At 38.6% G+C, this 22483-nt stretch overlaps 1 protein-coding gene across 10 annotated transcripts in view; it reads left to right on the forward strand.

The window, feature by feature from the left end:
• CDK12 (cyclin dependent kinase 12) overlaps positions 1–22483 on the forward strand; it is a 64888-nt gene that overhangs the window by 20090 nt on the left and 22315 nt on the right. For 4 of the 10 annotated variants that reach the window (XM_032615392.1, XM_032615394.1, XM_032615391.1 and 1 more), the window contains exons 7-14: positions 3892–3948; positions 4336–4437; positions 10236–10313; positions 11561–11677; positions 12145–12276; positions 14299–14510; positions 15612–16064; positions 19937–20354. In XM_032615392.1, the coding sequence (XP_032471283.1) occupies positions 3892–3948; positions 4336–4437; positions 10236–10313; positions 11561–11677; positions 12145–12276; positions 14299–14510; positions 15612–16064; positions 19937–20354 (1569 nt within the window). Of the gene's footprint in view, positions 1–3891; positions 3949–4335; positions 4438–10235; positions 10314–11560; positions 11678–12144; positions 12277–14298; positions 14511–15611; positions 16065–19936; positions 21521–22483 lie in introns of those variants that run through there. The other 6 variants (XM_032615387.1, XM_032615388.1, XM_032615389.1 and 3 more) reach the window with 3 other exon arrangements.

The following is a 22483-nucleotide window of genomic DNA, read 5'->3' on the forward strand; positions in this document are numbered from 1 at the left end:
TAACAGCCATTGAAGGGTGCTGGTTAATTTTTTGTTTTTAAATTATACAATTAATGCATTATTATATTAATTGTACAAATTACTGTAAAATTGTTATTTGTAGTTAAATACCTTTTTTTTTTTTTTTAATTTTTTTATTTTTGCGGTACGCGGGCCCTCACTGTTGTGGCCTCTCCCGTTGCGGAGCACAGGCTCCAGACGCGCAGGCTCAGCGGCCATGGCTCATGGGCCCAGCCGCTCTGCGGCATGTGGGATCTTCCCAGACCGGGGCATGAACCTGTGTCCTCTGCATTGGCAGGTGGACCCTCAACCACTGCGCCACCAGGGAAGCCCTTAAATACCTTTTTGAGACAAAACACGATATTAGAAATATCATTCCTTTCTGCAGACTTCCCTGGCGGTCCAGTGGTTAAGACTTTGCCTTCCAATGCGAGGATTGCGGGTTCCATCCTTGGTCAGGGAGCTAAGATCCCACATGCCTCACGGCCAAAAAAAACCAAAACATAAAACAGAAGCAATATGGTAACAAGTTCAATAAAGACTTTAAAAATGGTCCACAACAGCAACAAAAAAGTCTTTGGGGGAAAAAAAAAAAAAAATATATATATATATATATCATTCCTTTCTGTCACTATTCCTGTGATCCACCACAATTCTCATTAAAGCTGGCCTTGGTTAATCTGTATCCACAGTAATAGTACTTCAAAAATTTGATGATGGCTATCATCTTGCAGCTTTCTGGACTATAGTATTAGTATACTTTTTTCTGTTCCTTTTGCTCCTCTATTGGGGGATATTTCAGGCCAGGGAATAACTGCAGTCCTGCTTGGTGTCCTTTCTGGTGGGTCAGGCCCCTTTCTGTCCCTGACTTCCCATATTCAGGAAGCTGATAAGGTTTTAGACTAAAGTGAATTTCCTTCTCAGGTTGCTAAGCAGGATGCAAGAGTCTCATGGTGTAGTCTGATCCAGTCAGCTTCTGCTCTTGCCCATTTAGTTCTGTCTACACAGAGACTTCTTGGTGAGATGGCCTAGAGAGGAGTCCTCAGGTGGACAAAGAAGAGAAAGCATTGACAAGAGAGGGAGGAGAGCAGCGTTGGGCTCCATGATGTTTATTTTATCTTAATTACACAAGTATAAATGACACCAAATTATTTTAGATATAGGAGAGACATAATTAGTCTTCTGTTTTAGAAACATCACTAAATGGTCACCATATAGCATGTGGACTGGAGGCAGAGAGACTTATTAAAAACAGTGTAAGAAACGGTCAGTGCTTGAACTAACCAAGGCATTGCTGGAAGAGGATGGGCAGGATGGACTTGGTAGATCAGTAGACTTTGATGAGTGAGTGAATGGTGGCAAATGAATCAAAGTACTTTAACTCGAAGATTTCTGACCTGAGAAACTATCTAGATGGGTGGCACAGTGGTCAATATAGGGAATACAGAAGGAACAGCAGGATGCGTCGGGGGAAGAGTAAACCCCTTTTGGATATGTCTGTTATATATCCAGGGTAGTGATTTCAAATAGGCATACGGTCACATGGGAGTTTCAAACTAGCATTGTAGATTTAGGAGTTATCAAGCATAGAAAAGATGTGAGAAGATGGAACCCCAGGGGCTGATTAGACAGATAGGAAGAAAATAAGGAAATATGAATACAAAATAGGCAGGTTTAAGAAATGAGTGGTCATAGATGTCAGGTGATGCAGGTAGATTTTAAGGCCCAAAGAGAGAATCTGAAAATTAAAAGGTCAGTGGTGAAAGTGTGGGGTAAGTGGGTGGGTAGCACAGTTAATGGGAAGGTGATTGTAGGTGTGACCTCAGTTTTTTGTTTTTATTAATTTTTTATTAAAGAAGCAGAGGTTTGAGCATATTTAAATGCTAAGCAAAAAGAAAATCAGTAGAGAGGGGGAAGTTGAAGATTCAAGAAAGAACCAAAGTAATTTAAAGAAATGAGTTTCTAAAGGAATGGGGGTCAAGGCCAGAGGTGGTAATACTGATTATCCTTGAATAAGAAGAGATTGACGCACTTTTCTGTAATTGAAGGGAAAGGAGAAAGCAAGGTTAGAGGTGTAAATAAGTTTATAGGTAAAAGTATGTTAAATAGGTCCCACCTGATGGCTTCTGTTTCCAATGAAGAAGGTTATTTACTGAGAGTGAGAGGGGGGAGGGAGGGGATGGATTAGGAAATATGCTAGGTGCTGGTGATGTTTAGGTCTAGCCTCATTTTCCATAACTGTATATCTTTTGCCATTTTAACTTTCAGTCCTACCATAGTAGGACTTACCTTGAGTCTTGGGATCAAAGTAAGGATGCCAAGAAATTTGAGGAACGCTTTTTGTCTCAATATAGGGCCCAAGTCAGCTATTTCTTTCCTTTTTGCTTCTCTCAGAATTTGCTTATAAATCGAACTTAAAATGTGATGATGTCTGGGACAGGTGGGTAAGGTGCCCGTAATCTTTACGAGGAATGGTAAGAGTTGATTTAATGTAAAATTTCGTTGCTAGTAGCTTTTTTGTTTTAATATTTTGTCCCATTGCTCAGACTTTGAAGAGTACCTCCAAGAAGAGCCCTTTTTTTTCTCTTCTATCTCACTTTTCTGCTTGATCTGAGCTATCAGGCACCTGAGATATCCCCAGTCCCTTAAAAAAGGTGAATTGGCTTTTCATTCCGCAAGATGTAAGGCAAACTGTAAATGTGAATAAATAGACTACACAAGAATTTAGATAAATATGATTAATCCAAAATAGTTAATGATGGTTTTTAAATAGTTTCCCAACATTTTGTGTTGCATTTTATTAAAATATTGCTTGACATCACTGTCAAAGACAGAATATTTAGCAGAGTGAAACGTGGATGTGATCCCTTTAAGGGAGTGGTTCTCAAAGTGTGGTTCTCAGATTAGCACCATTGGCATCACCTGTGGGCTTGTTGGAAATGCGGATTCATGGACCATGACCTACTGAATCAGCATCTCTGGGAATGGGCCCAGAAAACATTTAACAAGCTTTCCAGGTGATTCTTATTTCGTATTAACGTTTGAGAACCCCTCTAAAGTCATAATTGTGTATCTTTATGGTATAGGAAGTGATGGCAGTTTGTTGGTAGAAGGGGCCTTGTTCATCATAAAAATTGTTTGTTCAGATCAAAGGTATGTTCTCTGTTTGAAAAATCTGTTATAGCCACAGAATTGTTGCAGTTTACTTTTTGTTATGAAAAATGTCAAATTATAAGAAAAAGTTGAGACACTAATATAATTAATAATACATATACAATTAACATTTTGCTATATTTGCTCCCTTTTTATTTTTCTGCCTGACGTATTTTAAAGTAAATTACAGATATCATTACGTTTGATCCAGTGGTTAGGACTCGGCACTTTTACTGCTGGGGCCCAGGTTCAATCCCTGTCTGGGGAACTAAGATCCCGAATGCCCTGTGGCGTTGCCAAAAAAAAAAAAAAGCCTTTTGTATAGCTAGTTTATTCAAACCAGAATCAGTCAAGGATTATGAATTGGATTTAGTTGTTAGGCCTCTTAACTCTCTCTTAATCTAAAACAGCCCATTCCTTTTACCCCAACAGTAGGTATTTAATCTAGCAGGTTCTAGCCACTGTTGTTTGCCAAGAAATAAAAGAAATACTTAGTTAAGGAGTCAAATCCAAAAATACAGTAGTAGTCCAAAAAAAAACTCTCTAAGGCTTTGTATGGTGGAGTCCTCAAAAGAGGCTTAATCTGGCAGAGTGACCATTAAGAGTAGAACTGAAAGAGCAGAGGTTAAAAATTCATTTTTGTAATTCCTTTAACTCCTAAATTAGCACTTGACTTTTTAGGTGTAAGTTGGAGGCTGCTGTTGTTACTTATGAAAATAATTAATTTTTGTTTTACAGTGGGCAAATCAAGCTAGCAGATTTTGGACTTGCTCGGCTCTATAATTCTGAAGAGAGGTGAGTCATTCAACAAAATTACATGTGGGAAATAAGAAAGAGTCTTTTTCATTCTTGGATATGCTAGTATTCTGCAAATTGCAATAACTCGCTGAGTTCCCTAATTTTCTAAATGTGTTACCACCTAGATTTTAGACAGTAAATTATATCTAAATTCTTGAATCTGCCTTAGACTGAAATAAATCAACCCAAATTGGAATGGAAGTTATTTCTTCATCACCTTCTGTCCAGTTTACTTTTGAACTCTTAGGTTGCTATGGAGCTGTTTTGATGATCCCGTCTCCAGTTGGCAGCTATTTTAATTTGCATTTAATTGTACAAGTATTTTTCATCAGAAACCGTTGTAACCATTGTAAATTTATGTCATGGTTATGATTTACATTTCAGCCGCCCTTATACAAACAAAGTCATTACTCTGTGGTACCGACCTCCAGAACTTCTGCTGGGAGAGGAGCGTTATACACCAGCAATAGATGTTTGGAGCTGTGGGTAAGGCTTTTTTCACCTTTTCTTTTGTTTGTAACTCACATACTGTTGAATTTGTATCCTGTTTTATCTCTACTTTGGCTTTTTGCCGCTCTTCTTTAAGTTCAAAAGGATGGGGATCAACTTTTAGCCAGATTTCAAAGAAATCTGTTGAATATTTCTTAATATCAGACACATTTTTTTTAACATTTCCCCAATTTTCTTTTTTTTTTTAAGCTTACTTTGAATTTGGATCCAGATACATTCAAATAAGGCTCATAGATTGTAATTGATTATCTCAAGTCTTTTAATTATAGATTCCCCCTCCATCTCTCTTAGGATTTTTCCCCCCCTCTTATAATGTTTTTTAGAAGAAACTGGGTCATTTGTCCTACAGAATTTCCCATAATCTGGACTTTGCTGGTTGCATTCTCATGGTGATCTTTTAGCATGGTTCTCTATTTTTTTTATTTCCTGTAAATTGTAGGTGAATTCAGGTTTGAATCCCAACACCCACTGACCCTGAAACTATTTTACAGGTGGTTTTGAGTACTTCTGACAGATTACATAGTCACTTGTACATCAGAGTTGGGGGTAGGAAGCAGTGGGAGCCTCTGCCCATAGTACAGGCAATAACTGAATACATTATCTGTAGAGAACTTAAAAACAATTTAAAAATGCATTACAAATTAGTCTACTTTTTATTATCCTCTTATACAAGCAGTTCTAAACAATGTCTAATAAAATATTCATCCCCATGGGAGCAGATTTACACATACACACACCACTTTATATAATATGTAATTGTCTCTTTTTGAAATGTTATTAGCTATTAATGATCCACATCCATCAATCCATTTGTGGTTGTTTTGTGATACGATAGTCTAATCATTTTATTCTTTCTTGAAATAAAGACAGTTTATCTATTTGGGTACAAATGATACAGAAAAGGTTTAATTAGGGAATTCCCTGGTGGTGCAGTGGTTAGGACCCCATGCTTTCACTCCTGAGGGCCTTGGTTTGATCCCTGGAAGGGGAACTAAGATTCCACAAACTCTGTGGCACAGCCAAAAAAAAAAAAAAAAAAAAAGTTGAAAAGGTTTAATTAAAGGTTGAATTATTTCATTTTATTTACCAGTTTTCAAAATAATGAGGTGGCTTACTATTATCCTCCAAAGATGACCAAAGAGAAGTTATTTGGGATTTGTTTTTTAGTTTCATTATGAGCTCATGGATTTAAACAAATTTGACATGTTTTAATTCGTTGTAGTTATCATCTTTATTCCTCTTCAAACTGTCCAGTCTTTGGTCAGTGGGAGTTTATGCAGGTTAATTCTTGGGACCTTTTGACTCAACCATATTAGTCTTTGATAGCCTTCATTGTTTTCTGGTTCTAGGCTCATCCTGTTCATTTCCTGCTACAGACCTGGAATTGGCCATTCTCTAAGGAGTCTTAGTTCCTTTTAGTACAAAATGATACTTAGAGGCCACAATTTGTATGTTAGGGGCATAGACATTTAAATAGGCTGTGTTGTTTCATTTTTTTTAATATATAAATTTAATTTATTTATTTTTGGCTGCGTTGGGTCTTCGTTGCTACACGTGGGCTTTCTTTAGTTGAGGCAAGCAGGGGCTACTCTTTGTTGCTGTGTGCAGGCTTCTCATTGCGGTGGCTTCTCTTGTTGTGGAACACGGGCTCTAGGCATGTGGGCTTCAGTAGTTGTGGATTGCAGTCTCTAGAGCACAGGCTTAGTAGTTGTGGCGCATGGGCTTAGTGACTCCATGGCATGTGGGATCTTCCCGGACCAGGACTCGAACCCGTGTCCCCTGCATTGGCAGGCGGATTCTTAACCACTGCGCCACCAGGGAAGTCCCCTAGTTAATTGTTTTCTTACACTGTATGATTTATGTATGCACACTGACCTTGACCTCCGTACTTTAGGATTCTGACACACATACCTCCCAGTGGAGCGTATCACTTTTTTCCATTTTCTCTCCTCTGTTAATGTCATTCTTTAAAAGGAGCAGTATAGGGCTTTTATTTCAAAATTCAAAAGGGTGATGGAGAAAGAGCATAATTTCTGTAGTAGCCTACCCAATTCAAATGAAGCTTTAGTTAAATTTTACTGACTCAAGCTGGGCGTGTTTGTGTTCTGGACTATTTGCTCTAACAGTATTAGCATTAAAATTGTCACAACTAGGCTCTAAAGTTAATGCCCCATTAAGATGCACAGGGAAAGTTCATAGCTCTGTTGGTACTATTTCTGTGCAACCTGCTACATTAGTGCAGTAGCAAAGTGTTGATTACATAATGATGTCTTCCCCACCAAAGGACTGGAAACTGAAATAAAACACAATTGGAAATTAAAATTGTAGAAAATTATACTTTCTTTAAAGCTCAGTGATTCATTGAATTGAGATTTTGCTTGACTTTTGATGTGCACTTACTGCTTTGGTGATCCATGGTAGTCTCTCAGAGGATACTTTTGTGGGATGTTCTTGACAGAATTAATTGATGGAGCAGTTCAGTTTGAAAATCCGGGGAGAAACCAGAAAGACTAGTACAACACATTATACCTAGAGTGTGAAAACTCATCTGGGTTTGTTCTTTTTGCATTTTATTTTACATGTTGTGATAACACTGTATTTGGAATTTGATTTGGCAGTTAATATTAGAAACAGAATTAAATTTTACTTATACTTTTCTTTCTTTGGATAAGGTTTGTGAGAATATTGGAAATAAGAATTTGAGGTTAACAATGACTAAAAGAAAGGTGCTAGTAACTTTAAAAGCTGGGTTTGTTCGCTTTCTCAAATTTTGTCAAGCTAAAGAATTTCAAAGTTAAACTATATACAGTTGTCCCTCTGTATCCACCGGAGGATTGGTTCCGGGACCCCCTGCATCCAAAACGCGGGGATGCTCAAGTCTGTTATATTAAATGGTGTAGTGTTTGCATATAACCTACACACATCCTCCCACATATCTTCCAGTATACTCTCAATCATCTCTGATTACTTATAATACCTAATACAATGTAAATGCTGCATAAATAGTTGTAAATACAATGTAATTGCTGTGTAAGTAGTTGCCAGTGTGGCAAATTTAAGTTTTGATTTTTGGAACTTTCTGGAATTTTTTTTCTAAATATTTTCAATCCATGGTTGGTTGAATTTATGGGTAGGAACCTATGGATACGGAGGGCTGACTGAAAACATTGGATTTGGGAATATTTGTAAATTAATCTCATTTCAGAGCACAGGTTAGAAGAGATTCATTGTTCACTTTTTTCTTCCCCACTTTTTGAAAAAAAAATATTTCAGGCACACAAAAAAGTATAGAGTATTCATGTTTTAAATTTATTTTGAAATAATTTTAAATGTACAGAAAAGATGCTAGAATAGTACAAAGAACTTTAGTATAACCTTTATCCAGATTCACTGATTTTTTTTAACCTTTCAATTGAGATTTACAATAAACTGCATATATTCAAAGTGTATAATTTTTTGACATATTATTTATATACACCAGTGAAACCATCACCAAGGTCACCCTCCAAAATTTTCCATGTGCTCCTTTGTAGTCCCTCTTTACTGTCCATACCATCCCATTCCCAGGCAACCACTGTTCTGCTATCACTTTAGATTGATTTCCATTTCTAGAATTTTATGTAAACAGAATCATACTATATATGCTCTTTTTTCCCTATTGCATCTTTTTTTTTTTTGCAGTACGCGGTCCTCTCACTATTGTGGCCTCTCCCGTTGCGGAGCACAGGCTCCAGACACGCAGGCTCAGCGGCCATGGCTCACGGGCCTAGCTGCTCCGTGGCATGTGGGATCTTCCCGGACTGGGGCATGAACCCGTGTCCCCTGCATCGACAGGCAGACTCTCAACCACTGTGCCACCAGGGAAGCCCTGCCCCTCTGGCATCTTTTACTCAGCATTAATTATTTTGAGATCATTTGTGTTAGATTCACTAATTTTTTTTTTTTTTTTTTGTGGTACGCGGGCCTCTCACTGTTGTGGCCTCTCCCGTTGTGGAGCACAGGCTCTGGACGCGCAGGCTCAGCGGCCATGGCTCACGGGCCTAGCCGCTCCGCGGCATGTGGAATCTTCCCGGACCGGGGCACAAACCCGTGTCCCCTGCATTGGCAAGCGGACTCAACCACTGCGCCACCGGGGAAGCCCAGATTCACTAATTTTTAACATCTTGCCACATTTCCTTTTATATTCACATATGTATATATTATGTGGTATGTATATGTATTATATATATGTACTTACATATAATACAACGTACAATATATACATAGAATAAAATGTGCGTTTATATATGTATACCATATATGTTTTTCCAGAACTATTTGAAAGTAGTTCTATGTATCATGCTCCTTTCCCTCTTAATATTTAGTGTATGTTTCCTAAAAACAAAAATATTCTCTTATAATCACAGTATAATTATCAAATACAGGGAATTTAACATTGATACAATATATTTAATAGAGTACTTTAACCTATATTCCATACTCTGATTTTGTCGGTACCCTCATAATGTCCTGGAAACAATACTTCACCTGATACAGGATCCAGTCCATTATCATATACTACATTTAGTTTTCATTCTTTAATCTGGAACAATTCCTTAGCCTTTTTTTGGTTTTGATTTTGGCTGGAATATTCCATAAGTGTTCTTTTTTAAGTTTAGTTGATTTATAATATTAGTTTCAGGTGTACAACATAGGGATTCAGAAGTTTTGTACATTATGTTTCATTTAAAGTTACTATAAAATATTGACTATATTCCCTGTACTGTACAATGTATCCTTGTAGCTTATTTGTTTTATACATAGTAGTTTGTAGCTCTTAATCCCGTACCCCTATCTTGACCTTCTCCAAGTCCTTCTCCCCATAACCACTAGTTTTTTCCCTCTATCTGTGAGTCTATTTGTTTTGTTATATTCATTCGTTTTATTTTTTAGATTCTACATATTAATGATAATATACAGTATTTGTCTTTCTCTATCTGACTTATTGCACTAAGCATAATACCCTCTAGGTCCATCCATGTTGTTGCAAATGGCAGAATTTCATTCTTTTTTATTTCAAAAGTGTTTTTTTTTTAGGGTATTACATTTGTATTTACATGAACCCTGTTTACCTCTTACTGATGATGTTAATTTTGGTTACTTGGTTAAGGTGTTGTCTTTTTTCCACACTAAATAGTTATCAGTTTTCCTTTTGTAATTAAGTAATGTGTGGAGAGATACTTGGAGACTGTGTAAATATGTCAATATGGTTTTGAAAGGCCTTTTCAAAATGGTAAAAGTGTTTAAGCATAATGTGTTTGAAAGTCCTATTGAAACTGATCCTGACTGATGACAATAAACTTTTCTTTACAAATACAGTGCCAAGAGGGCTGTACATGTACATAGTGCACATTCTGTAGAGCAGATGAATGAAAAAGACTAATATTCTTTTTACTGAAACTGCTGAGCATCTTTGTAAAATTGAAGTGTGTGTTTTTCAGTGTTTAGTTATTTCCTAAATTTATAGTGGAATTGATAGAAAAGGCTTCTTGACTCCTTTTTTCTGCTTATAGACTGTCCTTTATAGGTGGCAAAAGTTTGATCTACCAGCAAATCTAAATCTTTTGTACTATTTTCACTGCAAGAAATATTTTCTTTTATGAAACTCAGACCCTGAGTTTTGGGCTTATTTACTATATCAGATACAGTCTGATATACTATAAAAGTTTATTGAGACACACTTTAAATAGGCTCCAGGGATTTCTCTTCTGACCTCTCATTTTTATTCTTTCTAGATGCATCCTTGGGGAACTGTTCACAAAGAAGCCAATTTTTCAAGCCAATCTGGAACTGGCTCAGCTAGAACTGATCAGGTACAGCTGTGCATGTGCTCTGAGTGCCCAGGGGTGATAGGTAATCTCATCCTCTAATTTCTAACACTTTTCAGTCATTCTATTAAGTGAGTTTATGCTCCTTATGTCTACGTAAGTTTCTCTTCACTCAGTCAGGTTTACCATATATTTTGTCATGGGTTGTATATGGAAAGAAGTTGTATTCCACCTACTTCTTAGGTCTTTCTTTGCATTTTTTTTATTAGTTCTTCATATAAAAGCATGCTGTTTTCAGGATAGCTGTTGCATTCTTTTTTTTTTTTAGCTGTTGCATTCTTACTTAGGTTAGATTAAGATCAACTTTATCCAGCAAACATTCGTTGAGTCTGTTCTATAATAAATTCCTATCTCTGTTAAACTTTAGGATTCAGAGATAAATAAGATAGGGCCCTGCTCAAAGAACTCAGAGTTTAGTAAGTGATGCATCAGGTAAACAGATAATTATAAAAGGGAGCCTGTAATAGAGGATTTGGGGAAGGTCTGGGGGTGGGATGGAACTTGAGTTTTGTTTTCTGTTTTGTTTTATTTCTTTTCAATAAGATTAAGGGGAAGAATACGACAGGCTAATGTAGACCTTTTTTTTTTTTTTTTTTGTGGTACACTGGCCTCTCACTGTTGTGGCCTCTCCCATTGTGGAGCACAGGCTCCAGACGCGCAGGCGTAGCAGCCATGGCTCATGGGCCTAGCCACTCCGTGCCATGTGGGATCTTCCTGGACCCAGGCACGAACCTGTGTCCCCTGCATCGGCAGGTGGACTCTCAACCACTGCGCCACCAGGGAAGCCCTAATGTAGACTTTTTTTTAAAGGTGGTGTGTAACTCATGTGTTATGCAGTAAATTCAGTTTTCCATCAAAATTCCAGACTTAGGCTCTCTTCTGCTAGTTTTCCCTTTTAGGGACGTTATAGGACCAGCTCAGCTCTTCGAAATTAATATTAACTGAACAGAACAAAATTGGTAGTTGAAACCTATGTGGAGGATTAAGAACATGTTTTACAAAACCAAATCAGTGGATCATTTTGGACTATTGTGCCAGTATTATCTCTTCACTATCGTGTAACCAATCTTTCTGTCCTTAAAGCAGTGCGGTCAGGTTTTATCTCTCTGCATGCCTTTTAACTTAATAAACCAAGATCCCCCAGACCTGAGGAGGTACTAATTTCTCCTTCTAGAATCTCCAGAATTTATGATGCTGACTCACTGACTTCCTTGTTCTTGCTTTGTTTTCAGTCGACTCTGTGGTAGCCCTTGTCCAGCTGTGTGGCCTGATGTTATCAAGCTGCCCTACTTCAATACAATGAAACCGAAGAAGCAATATAGAAGGCGCCTACGAGAAGAATTCTCTTTGTGAGTTTGACAAATGTGTACATCTAGTTTCCGTGTTTGGACTTGACTTTTTCCTGTCCTAGGGAATTAGTGCTGTCCCAATTTATTATGAAAACACACCATAGGAAAACATTTTATTTTTGAGCAGTATGAGTTTTATCATAGCCCTTTTGTAATTTTCTCATATGAAGGCTTTAGCTGATAGAAAACCATTTTATTTTGAATGATATACAAGTTTTCTCATAGTCCGTTTGATCTTCCTAAAACAAAAAGAATAAAACTGCTGGCTTCATGTTTTCTACCTGTATTACTATTGCATTTCTTGAATCCTTTGTGGAAGTTAATCTGCTTGCTTGTTTAGCCAGGTTCCAACTCCCTTCCCATAGTTTTACATGGAGCTGGAAATTCAGAGACCTTTGACATAAGGTTACCAGTTTAAGAACTGTGGGGTCATTGTGAACTCATTCTTTCTCTCTTCCTTTTCACAGCATTCCTTCAGCAGCACTTGATTTACTGGACCACATGCTGACGTTAGATCCTAGCAAACGTTGTACAGCTGAACAGACCCTACAGAGTGACTTCCTTAAAGATGTCGAGCTCAGCAAAATGGATCCTCCAGAGTAAGTGGTGGTGGCCATGTAGTGACCCTAAACCTTCCCGAGGCTTCAGGAGATGAGAAACTCAAAACAATAGGTTTTTTAAAAAAGGAACTGCAGTGGCCAACCAAATAGAGAGGTGTCCTTGAGTATTATGGTTGATAAGTTTATTGCTTTATATTTTTTTCTTAAACAAGGGATAGATTTAGATATGATATTTGTTGTAACTGGACTCATGCTATCTTCTTTTGTCCCTAGATCCCCAGCATATTGCTCTATATAACCTCTTTGAAAGTATTCCTTCTAATTTTTGCTTTTAACCATTTCATCTTTTTTAATTCCCTATATCTGCGGTGACCATGTTATCCCACACGTGCAAGGACAGTCCTAATTTTAAATAGTTTGTTTCACTATCAAGCCATATGTCCTGAATTTTGATATAGAAAATATGGTCTATGAATGTGTCTTTCTTCCATCAGAATCTTATTAATTTCCTGTATTGTATGAGATCCTCAGAGGTTCTACACTCACATCTCACATTCTGATAGATAAAAATCTGACTCTCACTGACAGCATTATAGCTTTCATGTCAGAGTTTTTGGGCATTTCTTCCTTATAGAAATACTGTGTATCTTAAATGTATGAGATGTTAGTACACGAACAGGTAATATCTACAAATCTGATAATCCAAAGAAATGTTCGAATTCATTTATTGTGTTTGAATTTTGATACATTGAATGTGATTGAAATATGTAAGCTTTTTAGTAAAAATTGGAAACTTGTTATAGAGAATTTTTGGCTATGATAATCTTTATTGTGGTAAGGTTTGACTTACTGGAATTTATTGAGTATAGGAAAGTCTGGAAATACGTTAAAATATACTAATAAACCTCACAAATGAAAATATCCAGTCATGAAATTCAGTGGGCAGAAAGAAGAAAGAACCAGTTTTTTGGTCCTTACAGACCAAGTAATACATAAATCGATTTTACACAGAGGTGATTTAATCATGATATTCTTATGTGGTTCCAAGATTTAAATTACCACCTTGCCTGGACTTTTTGTAGATATTAACAAGGCAGTCAGTCACCTCTGTTCTATTTATTCCCAACTGAAACTTTACCAGTAAAGGTCTCCTTTATTTTTGTTATGCCAAGCAAGAACAGTTATAAAACTTAACCGTTTGACTGGAATATGGGCATTTATATAGCAAGTGTGTCTGTGGTAGCAACATCTTCATTTCTCACTGTAGAAAGAAATTCTTTGGGCTTTTGGATTTTTAGTTTCTCAGACTACAATATGCCATGATTCTATTTACACTGCTACTATCTGTTTACTAATTTTTCTGGTTAGTTTTATATTTTCCTTATCCTTTCTATTTCCCCTTGCTCTTCCCATTTTATTTTATTTATTTTTAAAAATTTATTTATTTATTTTTGGCTGCGTTGGGTCTTCATTGCTGTGCGCAGGCTTTCTTTAGTTGTGGGGAGCGGGGGCTACTCTTTGTTGCGGTGTGTAGGCAGCTCATTGTTGTGGCTCCTCTTGTTGCAGAGCACAGGCTCTAGGTGCATGGACTTCAGTAGTTGTGGCTTGTGGGTTCTACACGCGGGCTCAGTAGTTGTGTCACATGGACTTAGTTGCTTCATGGCATGTGGGATCTTCCCGGACCAGGGATCGAACCCAGCATGTCCCCTGCATTGGCAGGCAGATTCTTTTTTTTTTTTTTTTTTTTTCCGGTATGCGGGCCTCTCACTTTTGTGGCCTCTCCCGTTGCGGAGCACAGGCTCTGGACGCGCAGGCTCAGCGGCCATGGCTCACGGGCCCAGCCGCTCCACGGCATGTGGGATCTTCCCGGACTGGGGCACGAACCCATGTCGCCTGCATTGGCAGGCAGACTCCCAGCCACTGCACCACCAGGGAAGCCCAGGCAGGCGGATTCTTAACCACTGCGCCACCAGGGAAGCCGCTGCCTTCCCATTTTAATCTCTTGTTCCTCCATTCACTCACTGCTACATTCCCACACACATTTCTTTTGTCTTTTTCCAGTCTCCCCCACTGGCAGGATTGCCATGAATTATGGAGTAAGAAACGGCGACGGCAGCGACAAAGTGGTGTTTTGGTAGAGGAGCCACCTCCACCCAAAGCCTCTCGAAAAGAAACTATCTCAGGGACAAGTGCTGAGCCTGTGAAGAACAGCAGCCCAGCACCACCTCAGCCTGCTCCTGGCAGGGTGGAGCCTGGGGCTGGGGATGCAATAGGTCAGTGCTGGCAGTGCTGGGATAGAGCCTTTGTGCTTTTACTAAGCACTTGGCAGATTTTGAAGGTCAAGTGCTAGGGTGTGTGTGTGTGTGTGTGTGTGTGTGTGTGTGTGTGTGTGTGTGTGTGTGTTCTGTTTAGTTTTTTGTGGTACGCGGGCCTCTCACTGTTTTGGCCTCTCCCATTGCGGAGCACAGGCTCCGGATGTGCAGGCTCAATGGCCATGGCTCATGGGCCCAGCCACTCCGCGGCATGTGGGATCTTCCCGGACCGGGGCACGAACCCGTGTCCCCTGCATCGGCAGGCGGACTCTCAACCACTGCGCCACCAGGGAAGCCCTGTGTGTGTATGTGTGTTTTAATTTAAGATTAGATTACCCATGGCTCTCTAACATAACTGGAGCCCTGTTTTATGTTAGATTTGATAAGACCATCTTAGAATTTAATCATGTTAAGTCACAATTGCTAAATGTAGTTAGTTCTGTAGCCTGTTATTTGACCTAAATATATCAAAAGCTGTGTAATAATGAATTATTATAAACAACAAAGTAGCTCTCCTGTGGTGCAACCATTTTTTCTGAACTACAGCTATTCCTTCCTTGGCTCATTTTTCCTTTCTTGTCCACTTAAAACAGTGTTTTTCAGTGCTGGCTGCACATTAGAATCATCTAAAAAGCTTTAAATATAAACACCTCCAAACAATTGCCAGATCTCTAGGGATTGGACCTGAGGCTTCTGAATTTTAAAATCTCTCCTATTCTCATTGTAGAGCAATTATACTCTAATAAAGATATTTAAAAAGCAAACAAAAAACCTCTCCTATTCTGATGTACAGTAAGGGTTGAAAATCACTGACCTTGAAGAATATAGATAAAATGAAGTCACTTTTACTCACAATACAGAGATGTTTTAATTAGTCCCTGTATTTTTAAGTGAAAATATAAAGAATAACAAATGTGTCATGACAGTTGGAGGCACGAAAAATGAGACATTCAAAGTGAAACTTCATTCATTGGGTATTGTAAGTTGCTGTTGCCAATTGAAGAAGGCAAAGGTCCTTGCCTTGCCTCGTCCTCTTATATTGGCTCCACTGTCTCTCCACAGGCCTCGGTGACATCACACAGCAGTTGAATCAAAGTGAATTGGCAGTGTTATTGAACCTGCTCCAGAGCCAAACCGACCTGAGTATTCCTCAAATGGCGCAGCTGCTTAACATCCACTCCAATCCAGAGATACAGCAGCAGCTGGAGGCCCTGAACCAATCCATCAGTGCCCTAACAGAAGCCACTTCCCACCAGCAGGACTCAGAGCCCACGGCCCCAGAGGAATCTTTGAAGGAGGCACCCCCTGCCCCAGTGGTCCAACCTTCCGCAGAACAGACAACCCCTGAAGCTTCAAGCACACCAGCTGACATGCAGAATATGTTGGCAGTTCTCTTGAGTCAACTAATGAAAACCCAGGAGCCAGCAGGCAACCTGGAGGAAAACAACAGTGACAAGAACAGTGGGCCACAGGGGCCCCGAAGAACTCCCACAATGCCACAGGAGGAGGCAGCAGGTAAACAGACCGGTCATGAATCTCATTGAGCTCAGGTGCTGTTGATCCTCTTAAAAATCTCTTAACATTTTCTTTTTCACATCAGTGGCCTCGGTTTCAGTCTTTCTGTCACCTAGTCTACAGGAGAACATAGCACCAAGTGCTGTATTTCTTGCCCAGCTTCTTTTATTTAAGTCTCAAAGCTTCTTAAAGCACCTCTCATATACTGATTGTTTTTCCATCTTTCCATTTCCTAGGAAGTAGGTAAGTAAAGTCCCTGTGTTCTCACACAAGGAAACCACAACTGTAGCTAGTGATGCATCTTGAACCACTGTGTGTGTGGTGGCCAGCTAGTATTGGCACTTGAAAATCTGCCTTCTAAACAAACCATTATCAGATTGTACAAATAGTCAATTGTACTCTAGTATAGTGGATGCTAGATACCAGAGTCTCGCCAGAAACATACAGTCAAGAAAGCCCTAATAAAATATCATTGTTAATCTCCTGAAGAATAATTTGAGATTTCTAAGTAGATAATTAACAAAGTACATTTCCTTTCCAAAAAATAGCATATAAAAATGATTTCTTTAAATCTGTGTTCCTGAAAGAGATAATTAAATGGGCCCCAGATTAGGAATTGAGCATTATATTAAAAAAAAAAAATCTGAACAAAGGAAATATGTATACCTTGATCTCAGATGACCACAGCATACAATTTATTAGAGGGAAAAGAAGTTTAAATTTTCTAATGAATTCTGATTCACAGTCTTTACTTGCAAAATCTTTACTTATCTGAAAGTGATTCCAACTCCTTGGAAATTTTTGCTGTCCATGAAGACCCCATGAATTGGGGAATGAGAAGATGTACAAGGTCTGATGGGGTACACTAACCTTCAACTTTTAGGCTGTTGCATTCACATTTCATATGGGTTGGTATGGAGAATATATGCCTTATTTCCACTAGTACAAGGTCAAATATATAAACTATTTATCATATGTAAAGTTAAAAAAAAAAAACGGAAGGTAACATAAATAAAATTACCCCCTTACTTTATAGATAGGGAAACTGCAATCCAGGGAGTTTAAATAAGCCTGCCTATGGTCCCACTGCTGAAATCATATTATTGGCAGAGGCAGAATTAGAATTCCTATACTTTGTTAATGTGTTTCTTTTTAATGTGTTTCTTAATTCACTTTGTTATTATGCCATAACAATTCCAGTTGTTTTTAAGAGACTCCAGGACGTGGAATAACAGAGAAAGCAAATCTAGAATTAAAGTAGGCCCTTTTGTCTTATCTCTCATACCTTCCTTCCTTGCACCACCACCCACCCCCCAACCAAAAAAAAAAAAAATTCAGCTATAATCAAAATATCTGAAAGAAGTTGTTCAAGTTCAATGGCATAGTGATTGAAAGAAATTCACCCAGTAATTGAGTCAACAAGCTATCAGCCAAATGGTGAAATTGAACTAAAATTAAGGCCTGGCTCATGGCCAGAAATTGTTGGATTTACTTTTCAGAGGAGAGTAGAAATGCCGTTCCTAATGATTACAGTCACTTTTGGATTATCCCGTTGGTGTCTCTCCAATGTCTCTACGTTCTTGTTTCTCCCCTGCTACCTCTCATTTGGCCATTTTAGTGTTCATTAGCACTTCCACCAGAGGGCAGACTGAGTTAGCCAGAGAAGGTAAAAATCTCACTTTGGCTACTGTTTAGCTATTCTGTACTCTTTGGGAAAGGGTTTTGGTTGAAATCTAATGAGTAAAATGAAGTTTTAAGTTATTTGTGTATTTCATTAATCCCTCCCGCCATCGGTACAGGCTGTTAAGGATTGGCAATATTGTTAATACTTTGAATCTTATAACAGTATGTTTTTTTAATGTGATCTTTACTTTTAATTCTCTTAAGATGTTTTATTAACCTTTAATAGTTCTTTACAATCCATCTGCCTTTGCTATTTTGAAATAGTCTTCATCCTCTCATACATGTGAAAGAATGTGAGCTCAAGAATTAGTTCTGTTGAAACACAACTAGGCTATTTACATAAAAGGCAAATATGAAAAGTAGTATAGATGGAAGAAAATAAGTGTAGCTTTGTCCATTTTTGCAGTTAGGCATTTTTAAAGTTGTTTGCCCTTAGTATTAAAAAAACAAACAAACAAAAAAACTGGTGTTCCATTTCATGTACAGACCAAAAATACTTTAAAAAATAACTGGTACTGTGATTGATGTTCTTATGTAGTGTTCACGGCAAAAAGCTCTGAAATCTATAGATGTTTGTAGTCCAGTTAGCTCTCCTTTTTCTGGATGTCTACTTTTCAAGTTGTGAGTTTTCTATAGCTAATTCTTTTGTCCTTTAATTCAGTTTTCTCTACCACCTAGTCAACCAGCCAGTCTGTTAACAAGTAACTTGGGTGCGTATTGTATATAGGATGACCACCTTGTCCCTGTACTGTCCTGGTTTTAAAACTGAAAGTTAGCAACCTGGGAACCCCCTCAGTCCCAAGCAAATTGGGACTCTTGGTCACCCTACTTGTATGTTACACACCGACCTTATCCTCCTACTGCTCAGCAGTTTTGTAGTGTTTTCAGAGTACTTTCATCTGCACGCTAAGGGCATGCTTACTTTCCTGATTGTTTTTGCAGAATATAATTGTGGTAAATATACAACCAAAATACCTAATGATAACTATAAAAACTACTTTTGGCTTGCCTGAGTAATGACTTTATATCACTATCTCAGATAATAATAAAGAATTGATTATATGGACATTTAAAAATATGCTTCCATAGGGAACAGAAAAATCAATCATTTGGAAGATATCCCAAAACTTTAAGTCTTTTCTTCAGCAGGATGACTCCCAACTCTCTAAAGTCACAGTTCTGATTGTACTTGGTTTTGTGTGTCCTCAAACTCACGCCATTGTACATGTCTAGTCTCTTGCCTTGGCAGGAGTTCATTATCAGACAATGATTGCCATGGTTAGGCAAAGTAATCCAGCAGTGGGTGACAAAAACTTTAGGGAGTGGTTCTAGTAAGATCTTTGGAAAGACAGAGTGTAGTATTAGTTCAATACATTTCTAAATACTCGTTTCTTGTCACTGTCTCCAAGATAAACAGATGTTTATCAACATCCCATTCTGCATGACATTGCTATAGTGATTTTTTATAATTACTGTAACAAAGGAAACTGAATGACAGTATGGTGGTTAATATCCTATTCTTCCGAATGTGATTATGGGGAAAAGGGACTCAAGTTGGGAGAAGCAAGTGTATGATTTATACATGACGGTAATGGAAGGTTTTTACTTTATTTCACCTCTCCTGTATATTCTTTTAGTTCTGTTTTACGTGTTAATCTTATATCATCAAACGTTCTGTAAAATGTGTTAGCTAAGTCCATACAAGGTCTCCTATTGTACAGCAAGATTATGTCCTAGATATGTGACCACAGCATTTGTATTGTTCCCTCTCATCTTCCTTCTTTCTAATTTTCATTAATGTTTTGATCCAACAGCAAAAAAGGGGCGGGGAGGCTACCAACAGCCTACATATTAGGACAATTCCTTAAGGAAGGAAATGGAGGAAATCTCAGACAAAAATCAGGACAATCATTTGAAATATATGATCTTTTTACACCAGCTGTTAGATCCAGAATGCAACTGTTTTACTTTTAATCACTTGATTTTATTTATAAATTGCGATTTCCTGATCCCAAGGTTTTATTCTTTATATATATTTGGTTACTTGTATTGATATTTGTTTATGTCGGGCAGTGTGTGTGTGTGTGTGTCTGTGTGTGTCTGTGTGTGTCTGTGTGTGTCTGTGTGTTTGTGTTTATAGTCACATGTGATTTTTAAGATGGTGTTTAAAAGAAGTAACCCTTCCACAGCATGTCCTCCTCACATTCTTCCACCAGAGAAGAGGCCCCCTGAGCCCCCCGGACCTCCACCGCCGCCACCTCCACCCCCTCTGGTTGAAGGCGATCTTTCCAGCGCCCCCCAGGAGTTGAACCCAGCCGTGACAGCCGCCTTGCTGCAACTTTTATCCCAGCCTGAAGCAGAGCCTCCTGGCCACCTGCCACATGAGCACCAGGCCTTGAGACCAATGGATTACTCCACCCGACCCCATCCCAACAGGACTTACGGAAACAATGATGGGCCTGAAACAGGGTTCAGTGCCACTGACACTGATGAACGCCACTCTGGTCCAGCCTTGACAGAATCCTTGGCCCAGACCCTGGTGAAGAACAGGACCTTCTCGGGCTCTGTGAGCCACCTTGGGGAGTCTAGCAGTTACCAGGGCACAGGGTCAGTGCAGTTCCCAGGGGACCAGGACCTCCGTTTTGCCAGGGTCCCCTTAGCATTACACTCAGTGGTCGGGCAACCATTCCTGAAGGCTGAGGGAAGCAGCAACTCTGTGGTACATGCAGAGACCAAATTGCAAAACTATGGGGAGCTGGGGCCAGGAACCACTGGGGCCAGCAGCTCAGGAGCAGGCCTTAACTGGGGGGCCCCAGCTCAGTCTTCTGCTTATGGAAAACTCTATCGGGGGCCTACAAGAGTCCCTCCAAGAGGGGGAAGAGGGAGAGGAGTTCCTTACTAACCCAGAGACTTCAGAGTCCTGAAAGATTCCTTCCCTATCCATCCTTCCACCCAGTCCTCTGAACCTTTAATGAAATCGTTTGCCAGAGTGAGGTAATCATCTGCATTTGGCTACTGCAAAGCTGTCTGTTGTATTTCTTGCTCACTTGCCACTAGCAAGCGACTTATAAAATAGTGATGTTGGCACCAGTTCCCCCTGGATGGGCTATAGCCAGAACATTTACTTCAGCTCTACCTAGTAAATATAAGTAGAGAATACAGAGAGGGTCATTAAATTGAAAAGTAAATGTTTAATTAGTTCATTGCCTGTACTTCTTGAGCAGAAGAAAAAGGAAACAGTTTCAATTCTGAGATGGTTCAGGAGAGGCTCTCTTTAGGTTTTTAAAGTTCTGTGGTTTTTTTGTTTTTGTTTTTTTAAGAGAATAGTGTTCACAATATTTGAGCTGCTCTTAGGCTTTTGCTATAAGGGAAACAGAGTGACTGGCTGATTTAAATAAATGTTTCCTTCCTCTCCACCATCTCACATTTTTGCTTTCAAGTGAACTCTTTTTTTACCCCATTGAGCATCTTGAACATACCTTTTTTCCAAATAAATTGCTTGTCCTTAAAGTTTGCTCCACTTTGAGAAAAGACATGCCCTATCTCTCCCTGCACATGAAGCAGGTTGTAGAAAGTGGCATTCTTGGGCAAGTAAGTAGACTTTACCCCATCTCTTACCTTTTTTACCCCATCTTTATAGTTTTTTCTTTCACTCTCTCTCTCTGTCTTCTCTCTTTTTTGAGGCATTTGTTTGGAAAAAATTGTTGAGATGCCCAAAAACCTGGGATAATTCTTTACTTTTTTTGAAATAAAGGAAAGGAAATTCAAACTCCTATATTGTTCTCTGTAAATCTTCAATTCTAAAATGTTTTTTGGTTTTTTTAAAACCACGTTCTGATGGTGAAGTTGATTTGTAGATGCAACCAGCCTAGGACATTGCTGCTGAGCTAGGATAGGAGATGATGCCTCCATACGTGGAGGGCTACTAAGATCAGTTAGCATACATATTGTTTATGCATATATTTTTATGTCAAGAAAAACCTTTGAAACAGAGCATTGTAATATTGTCAAAGAGAAAAAAATACATCCTGAAAATACATGGAAATGTAACTTAGTTTAGGGTGGGTATTTTTCTGAAGATGTATCACTACCTGAGACCTTTTTTAAAAAAATAATTTTAAAAGAGCAGACCATAAGAAAGAACAGTATTGACATATACACATCTCAGCATGTATATCCTGCCAATTCTTTTAGGGATTTTCCTCCAGAGAGGTTTGATTTTGGTTTTGGTAAAAGGGGTTAAATTATGACTTCATGGCAAGAATTTTGCCTTATTATAAACAAAATGGAAGAGGGAAAGGCTTTCAGGGTGGGATAACCTGGGAGGTTTCTCATTCTGGCTTCCAGTTTTGTGTGAGTACCAGCATATAATGTGTTTTAAAAACATAAACATTTAAATAAATTATCTGCACAGACCTAGACCTTTGTGAAACGTAGGTTAGTCCCGTTTTACAAAGAAAAGGCAAATATGTTTCAGCATCTTGGAGAATAGTTTACAGACCTCAACTCAAAGTTTCATGTTTCAATGCCAAGTTCTTATATTAAAAAATAAACACTACTTGTAAGAGAGAGGTGCGTTAATTAAAAAATAAAAACAACAACAAAAAAAAACTTTAAAGAAATGAAAGAAGAACCCTCTTCTGATACTTACATGAAGACTATTTTCCCCTGTTACTGAAATAGGCAGATATCTGGTGTGTGCATTTCTTTATTATTCTCTGGGTTTTGGTCTGGCC

This window comes from Phocoena sinus, chromosome 20, assembly GCF_008692025.1.
Source record: "Phocoena sinus isolate mPhoSin1 chromosome 20, mPhoSin1.pri, whole genome shotgun sequence".
Classification (NCBI taxonomy): Eukaryota; Metazoa; Chordata; class Mammalia; order Artiodactyla; family Phocoenidae; genus Phocoena; species Phocoena sinus.